The sequence below is a fragment of the Dipodomys ordii genome, unplaced genomic scaffold (genome assembly GCF_000151885.1).
Source record: "Dipodomys ordii isolate 6190 unplaced genomic scaffold, Dord_2.0 Scaffold124, whole genome shotgun sequence".
NCBI classification, from domain to species: Eukaryota; Metazoa; Chordata; class Mammalia; order Rodentia; family Heteromyidae; genus Dipodomys; species Dipodomys ordii.
In genome coordinates this window covers 3,403,456-3,412,060 of record NW_012267340.1, presented here as the reverse complement: position 1 = coordinate 3,412,060, position 8,605 = coordinate 3,403,456, and the positions used below count along the sequence as shown (strand labels likewise).

The window sequence follows — 8,605 nt, the reverse complement described above, 5'->3', positions numbered from 1 at the left end:
CCCTGAGGGAGCCCGGCCCGCCGGCCGCGCGGGGCTTCGCTTAGGTTTTTTTTTGGGTGTCTGTCCTGTTCGTGTAAATCATCATGAAGGAGTGAAAAGGTTCTTCCTTCCTTCCTTCCTTTTCTTTCCTTTTTTAAGTCTCATCGGTGAAAACTCCAGAAGAAAGGATCCTACGCGTCCGCTCCGGGTGTCAGCATTCATTTCGGGCGTCGGGACCGCAGCGAGTCCTCCAGCGTCGCCCAGCGAGCGGAGGGGAAAGCCGGGGCCGGGGGCCGGGGACCGGGGGCGGCAGGCCGGGGACCGGGGACCCGGGGGCGGCAGGCCGGGGGAAAGAGCCCAGTTCAGCCTCATTTAACACCTAGCCAGCGCTGACGGGGACCGGTTTCCAAACTGTCTTTAGTCACTGGAGAAAATAAGGGTCAGACGTGAAGATGGCGTCCTCGAAGTACGTTAACATGGTAGATGAGCTACAACAGAATTCATCCCAACATCCAGCTTCTGCAGCATTAAAATCTGTCGAAATGAAATGGATACCTGTGAGACCCTTAGCAGTTTTCACTGAGAGTGTGTGAGTCCTGTGTAAACCTAAAGTAGGACATCCACCATCACCTTGAACTGTATTTTTCTGCCACACCAACCTTGTAAAATACATATACTAATCTCTGTGACTCTTAACTGTAGAGACTTATACTGAGCAATAGATCTGCAAACAAGGAGAACTGGTGTACAAGTCCACGGCGCCCGCTTTGAGGGTGACTTCAGAGCGCAGGCCTGCTTCCGGGTGGGGGGCCACGCTTTTGTCTCGATTTAGGGCCGGGCTGTTGAGAGAACTTGGTCGACTCAAATCCACAGAAAGCTTAGGTCATGCCTTACATACGGGAGAAAGCCTTCCCAGAGTGTACCTGGGCCTACCTGGGCCGAATAATACTTGGCAGTGGCCTCACCTCAGAGAATAAAGAAGGGTTCTGTTCTTCCAAAAATTTCTGCAGTCTTCCAGACAGACTCGAGGGTTCGGATAAACCTGCTGTCTCCCATTCCCGTAGCTTGAGACGCCCCTGTGGTGGTGGAGTCCCAGGCTGTTGGAAGCCTCCGCCCTATCCCTGCCATCACGAAGCCTTCTGGGAGATTTTGCGGCTCATGCGTCTCAGACAGACAGAAGGACAGCAGGAGGAGAGCTGGTAACAGTCTTCCTGGCCTCAGCGGGCGGGGAGGCCTCTCACCCCCTACTTCAGGGACTCGGAAATATATCAACAAAGCCAGATGTTTTGACTTCACATTTGCAGACCATCCAACCACCCCCCATACCTCATTAAAAATTTACAGTTAATTTAAAAACTTAACGTTTTCTGACGCTCTCTCCTACTGACATGTGATGGATATCGGCTCAAAAACTCGAATCGCCCTACAGAGACTCTGTCGTAGGGACTAAGTTCCTGGAGAGAACAGCAGGAAGAGGAAGGAGGGAATCCGTCTCTAACCCCCCTCCCCCATGGCCAAGATGAGCTGAACTCGGTTCAGGGGCGGCCGGCGCTGTTCACATTTGCGGATTCAAAAGATGAAAAAATAAAAAAACCCAGGCCACCCAAGGACAGAAGGTTGCCGTCACAGAGAAGTCGCTCAAAGGACAAAGGACTTTGGTTTCTCCCAGTGATCATGTGATTGCTCTGTGCAGAAGACTGTGGAGCCAGGTGGGCAGAAAACCGAAGAGAGACCCAGAAGAGGAAGGACGCGATTCGAGTTGACCTTCTTATACTGTAGAACTTGGCTGTTAAGTAAACCCCAGTATTGTACTCGCATTTATCTTCTGCTCACCTACTTTCACTTACACGCAGTATTATATAGTAGAGAAAGGTGGGGAAAATGCAAGCGAATTCAACTGTAGACGTTGTATATATGTAATGCCCGTAGAACCTGCCTGGGTTTGTTAAGGAGATGGTCACAGAGGGCTTATGAAAAATCACATTTGATCATCAGAATGTCAAATAAATAATGTGATCCACTAATTCGTTTGATCTCCATTAGGATCATCAAATACGTATTTTAGTTATTTTTGATTTAACTACAGATATGAAATTATTATATGTAGTGAGTCTCACACCCCTTATATGTGGATATTTTTTAAGTGGACTTGTATGCTGATAATTCTAGACCAAAGTAAATATGGCAGAATATTTATACATGAAAAAAAATAATTTTGCAAATATTTTCTATAATTGTATTCATTTAAAATGTCGATAGCTTGTGTTAGTTTCAGGGAGGGGTGTATATTTTGATAAAAAAATAAATACTTGACTTTGTAATTCTGTATATTCTATACAATTTATAGCAGAGCCATTTTAAGACAACCTGGTCACATTTTTTTTGTCTGTTTGTTAATTGTGAAACTTACGAGTGATGTTCTAAGTCTGCATCGAGTATATAATGATCAAGTAGAATTAAAGTAAGTGTAAGCAAGTGAACATACTGTATGCCGTACAAGATATATTGTCATTTGCCACGTTGACATCTGTATTTGGATCAGAAGATATTATGAAATGCAGATGTGTTAAGGGTTGGAAGAGTCTAATTTTATTTTTAGAAATAACAAACACAAATTTGTTTTTTTTTTGCTTGATTAAAATAGCTTATTCCTACCCAAAGTCTCTTTTAAATGTCTTCACGTGCATTCTTCCGTTCCTGTGTCACAGCTTCCTTACGCATGCACGCCAACTCACGATGTCCGTTCTCGTTTATGCCTCATGGTACCTGCTTATGTGCGTGGGGCACAGATGGATTGTGGCATTTTTAAAAAGCGGAATAGGAGATGTTAGATCGCTTCCAGAAATGGAGTGTTTGGACTAAGCCCCATCCTGTACACACTAGAGTGAAACCCTTGCTGAGACGTATTCTGTTGCGCTCAGCCACGGGGAAGAGATGGCGTTGAAAATGTCGATAGCTTGTCGGTGTGGTCAGTGTCTTCATGCAGTGTCTTCAGCCCCCATCCTGAGGTGGATCTTAACCATCTACATTTTGTGGTGACTCTGAAAAGGTTGCACAGCCAGGATTCCACCCCTGCTCTGCAGCAGGCCTGAGAAAGGCCTTCCTGTAGGCTCTGCTTTATCTGACTCCCGGTTCTCTCATCGCTAAGGAGATTACCCTAGCAAACCAGTTGTAAAGAGTTTTTATCTTGCTTGTGTTTGACGATGGAACGAATTTACACTTTCAGCTAGTAATTTTTCACATGGGGGAAAAAAATCTGTTCTGTGATCACATCTAGGTTCCTAACCTTAGCTGATCATCAGGATTCAAATGGGTTTAATAAGTCACAGAGCTGAAGTGAGAGACTGGGTGGGTGGTCACTCATCAAGCCTTGAAAATCAATAGTCAGGCTGTGCACGCCGATAGTCCTGGCACTCAAGAGGCAGAGGCAGAGGCAGGAGGATTTCAAGCTGAAGACCCCTGGGCTAAACGGATTATAAATAAATGTGATAGTTCCTTACTGACAAGTTAAAATTTCTAAATTACCTTCATACTATGATTTTGATATATCTGTTTTGTAATCTACAGATTCTCTTTTTTTCCATTTTCAGTTTTTTTGGGGGTGGAAGAAAGAGTCCTGGGCTTGAACTGTCCCTGGGCCTGGGCACTGTCGCTGGTCTTTTTTTGCTCAAGGCTAGTACTCTACCACTTTGAGCCACAGCTCCACTTCCTGCTTTCTGGCGGTTAATTGGAGATGAGTCCCACCGACTGTCCTACCCAGCCTGGCTTTGCACTGCGATCCTCAGATCTCAGCCTCTCGAGTAGTAGGATTACAGGTGTGCGCCACCGGTACCTGAATCAATTCAGTTTTAAAGAAATCTGGTTGGGGCTGGGAATGTGGCCTAGTGGTAGAGTGCTTGCCTAGCGTGAAGTCCTAGGTTGGATTCCTCAGTACCATATACACAGAAAAAGCCAGACGTGGCGCTGTGGCTCAAGTGGTAGATTGCTAACCTTGAGCAGAGAAGCTCAGGACAGTGCCCAGACCCTGAGCTCAAGCTCCAAGACTAGCAAAAAATAATAAATAAGAAAGAAAGAAATCAGGTTACTCACAGTGTCAGTAGTAGGCAGATAACTCAGGTTGGTTTACATTTGTCTACTGGGAAGCATAGAATGTTTGAATAAGACGTTTGGATGTGTTTTGAATTTAGACTTGATGCATTGTGATGCTATTTTAGGTACCCAGAGGTAAGAAAAAAAGAAGTGACTGACTCAGGATGCTTCGAGTTTGGGTCCTGAGCAATTTGGAAAAATGCTGTGGCCGGCAGACACCTTTCTCAGAAGAGGGGACTGAGTGAAGGTACGGACTTGAGAGTTATGTTTCTTTTGTTTTAACCATATTTGAGTTAAATATTGGGACTATGAGATGGAGGAGGGCACAGCAGACAGTCCCTGGAGCTGCCCATCTAGTGAGAAACACTAAAAGCTGAGAACCCCCAGCTCTGAAGGGGAAGCGGCTGCGTGGCGCGAGGGGGCCCTCTAGTGGAGAAATCTGATGGTGCCAGGAAGCTCGGGAAAGCCGTGTCCAAAGAGATGGCTTCAGCTGAGATGTCAAAGTCAGCTTGTAGGAGGCCAAAAAGCTAGCTTCAAGATCAGACTGGTGGACAGGATCCATAGCATGTGGCGTAAGAATTGGGATCTTATGCCGGGCGCCGGTGGCTCACACCTGCAATCCTAGGTACGCAGGAGGATCTGAGGATCGCGGTTCAAAGCCAGCCTGGGCAGGAAAGTCTGTGAGACTCTTAACTCCAGTAAACGGCTCAGAAAAACAAGAAGTGGCGCTGTGGCTCAAGTGGTAGCGCTCTCATCTTGAGCTGAGGGTCAGTATTCAGGCCCAGAGTTCAAGCCCCACGACCGATCAAAAAAAAAAATTTGGATCTTGTGCCAAGAAGAACAGAAAGCTACCGAGGCTAGAGATATATATAGCCCAGTGGTAGATCACTTGTCTCACCTGTGTGAGAGGGAGAGAGGGAGGGAAGGAAGGAAGGATAGAAAATAAAGAAAATAGAAAGGCCACAATTGGTTTCAAGCAGATTGGAACCAGGAGAGATACTTAATTGGTTTTGCAATTAGAAATCCAGGCTGGGGCGTTGAGAGTTGCACGAAAGATGGGACCATCTTTAGAGAGAAACCACGATGAGCACAGAGATGTGAAATAAGCACAGAAATGTGAAATAACTTACCCAAAGTAACACAGCTGGTATGTGGAGAAACAGTTGATCCAGGTTGAGTCAAATGGGCGTGGAGTCCAAGAACACACACAGCTCCCAGTGAGGTGTTGGTGGTTCAAAGCCCACCCAGCATCCTTCCTAGTGGGGCCACAGGACACATCTGTGAGGGACTTGGAAGAGAGGAAGAGATTTGAAAACACTGGGATTGGAAATAAATTGGTAGAAGTGCCCACACAGGGCTTTTTGTGGTGGTGGTGGTGGTTGGTTGTGGGGCTTGAACTCAAGGCCTGGGCACTATCCCTGAGAGCTTTCTTGCTCAAGGCTAGCACTCTTATCACTTTGAGCTATAGCACTACTTCTTATTTTCTGGTGGTTACTTGGAGATAACGAGTCTCAGGGACTTTCTTGACCGGTCTGGCTTTGAACCACGACCCTCAGATCTCAGCCTCCTATGTAGCAAGGATGACAGGTGTGAGCCCAGCCACATGGCTCTTTCTATGAAAAATAGGATTGCATGAGGCCCAAAGCAAATGCAAGTCTTCATGCTTTTGCTTTTCGCTATCCAAACAGAAAGGGATGGAAAGACTCTGTGTGTGTGTGTATGTGTGTATATGTACATTTGTGTGTGTGTTATTTTTCTTTTTCTTTTTTTTTTTGGGGGGGGTCCAGTCATGGGGCCTGAACTCTGAGCCTGGGCGCTGTCCCTCAGCTCTTCAGCTCAAGGCTAGCGCTCTACCACTTGAGACACAGCGCCACTTCCGGCTTTTTTCTTTTTTGCTTATGTGGTGCTGAGGAATCGAACCCAGGGCCTTATGCATGCAAAGCAAGCGCTCTACCACTGAGCCACCTTCCCAGCCCCTTATTTTTCTTTTTTCTTTTTCTTTTCTTTTATTTGGGGGGTCCAGTCGTGGGGCCTGAACTCTGGGCCTGGGCGCTGTCCCTCAGCTCTTCAGCTCAAAGCAAGCGCTCTACCACTGAGCCACCTTCCCAGCCCCCCCTTATTTTTCTTTACCAATAATTAACCTGAAACTTTTATTCAGCCCCTCAAAAGGGTCAGCTATGAGTTAGAGCACAGTGTTAGAATCTGAAGTCATACCAGCCCTCCCCCTGTCCCCCAAACCCCCTCAAACAAAAGGGACATCACTTTCCTTCAGTGTCGCTTGCTGTTCAGTATCACAGCCTGGAAGTCTGAGTCACCAGTGACCTTATGCCCATCTGGGGCCTTCTGGTGGAAGGACAAGGAAATGACATCTCTAAATCAAGATGGTGTGTTGTCAGGCACTGGTGGCTCACGCCTGGAATCCTAACAACTCAGGAGGCTGAGATCTAAGGATCCCAGTTCAAAGCCAGCCCAGGCAGGAAAGTCTGTGAGACTCTTAACTCCAATTAAGAAGCCAGAAGTGGAGCTGTGGCTCAAACAGTAGAGGGCAAAAAAAAAGATCAGGGACAGCCCCCAGGCCTGAGTTCAAGCCCCAGTACTGGCACATAGACACACATGCGCACACGCACGCAGGACACTTATGTCTGAAAAGTAAGGAGGACAAGCTGTCTGGCTTTGTGAGGAAGTCTGTAGAGACAAGAGTCAAGGTTTCCCTTAGACTAACGGCAGCTGCAGCACCCCACTCCTAGTAAAAGTGGGCATGGAAGTCCCTGGACAGCTTTCAGAACACGGGGCCACGGTCTTAGCTCTGTGCGGTGCAGAGATGGAAATCCTGCCGGCAGAGGGCGCTGCTAGGCCGGCAGATAGCCCAGCCCAACAAGCCGGTCCCCACCCTCTCTCCCAGGCTCCCCTGGTTAAGTTGCACCCTTAGCTGTTTTTTGCGGGGAAATCCCTGTCAGGGATGCACTAGTTAAGGGCATGCCCTCCACCAGCAGTTCCCACCCTGATATCCCCAAACTAGCAGGCAAACATGAACTCCAATAAGAACATCCACTTCTGCTTCAGCTTCGGGTTATACCGTTAGCTTCATTTAGTTCGGGGTACCTAGAGAGTGTTTCCTTGGAACATCCTGAGTCTTTGTAACCTGGAGTGCGAGTTAGTGGCCTCAAGACATGAATCTGAACTTTAACACAGAGGGGGCACCACCAGTATCTCAGCTACTCAGGATGCGGAAGTAAGATCATGCTCACAGGCCAGGCTGAGACATGAGATCCTATCTGAAAAGCAAACAAAAACTGGGCTAGGCATGTGGCTCCTAGTGGTAGAGTGCTCGCCTAGCATGCATGAAGCCCTGGGTTCCATTCCTCAGGACCACATACACAGAAAAAGCCAGAAATGGGGCTGTGGCTCAAGTGGTAGAGTGCTAGCAGGAATAGTGCCCAGGCCCTGAGTTCAAGCCCTGGAACTGGAAAAAGAAAAAAAAAGAGGCAAAAAAACTGGAGTGTATGGCTCAGGTGACAGAGTCCTTACTTAGTAAACATGAGGCCCTGAATTCAGTCCCCAGTACTGCCAAAACCCCCAAAATATAAGCACAGAAATCACATGACCACAATACGTCATCTACAGAAAGCAACTCATCCTTAATTGCAGCTCGTTGAAATTGATTTAAGATTGAGAAGAACTTTCAGTAGGAAAGACATAAAAAATTAATCGGACCATTCCCATTATAACTAATTTAAACTTTAAAGTATCATTGTTCAACATAGATACCTTTATTCATTTCTTTTAATGATGGTTAAAAAAATTTCAAGGTCCTTTTTTGTTACTTTTTAACCTTTTTTTATTGAAACAGTACAATCTTGTATACAAGATTTGTGTACAATTTGTAGGCACACAGCTTTGTATATGTAAATCTTGTGTATGGCTTAATGGATTTTTTTTTTTGGTTCCTATCCTGGGACTTGAACTCAGGGCCTGGGCACTATCACTGAGCTTCTTTGTTCAAGGCGAGCGCTCTACCACTTGAGCCACAGCACCACTTCCGGTTTTCTGGTGGTTTATGGGAGATAAGGGTCTCACTGGGCTGGCTTTACATTGCGATCCTCAGATCTCAGCCCCCTGAGTTAGCTAGGATTGCAGGCGTGAGCCACCGGCGCCCGGCAACGCCACACTTTTTGGTACACAGTAGCAGTGTGAGCACGCACCCACACAGAGGCCCAGGCCCAGGCACGGGATGAAGCTTCCTCCAGGACTTCCTCCTCACACTACATCCAGAAAAGCCCAGGGTTTGCAGGAAGAGGATGTGAATCAAAGAACACACAGTCCTCTGCCCTGTCACCACCACAAACATGCCAGGACACACAGCATCCAGTACCCCACCACAGACACACTGAGACTGTGGAGAGATCCCGTGAGGAGGGAAAGAGGGAGGGCAGATGGATGGAGAGGTGGATGGATAGACGGATGGATGGATGACGGATGGATGGATGGACGGTGGGTGGGTTGACAGATAGGTTGATGGATGGATGGATAGGTGGCT

The 8,605-nt window shown here is 47.1% G+C and overlaps 1 protein-coding gene across 1 annotated transcript in view; it reads left to right on the top strand.

The window, feature by feature from the left end:
- Zbtb38 (zinc finger and BTB domain containing 38) overlaps positions 1-355 on the top strand; it is a 50,515-nt gene extending 50,160 nt beyond the window's left edge. Inside the window, exon 9 of the mRNA XM_013029891.1 lies at positions 222-355. Within this exon, the coding sequence (XP_012885345.1) occupies positions 222-355 (134 nt within the window). The remainder of the gene's footprint in view (positions 1-221) is intronic.
- Positions 356-8,605: the final 8,250 nt, after the last annotated feature.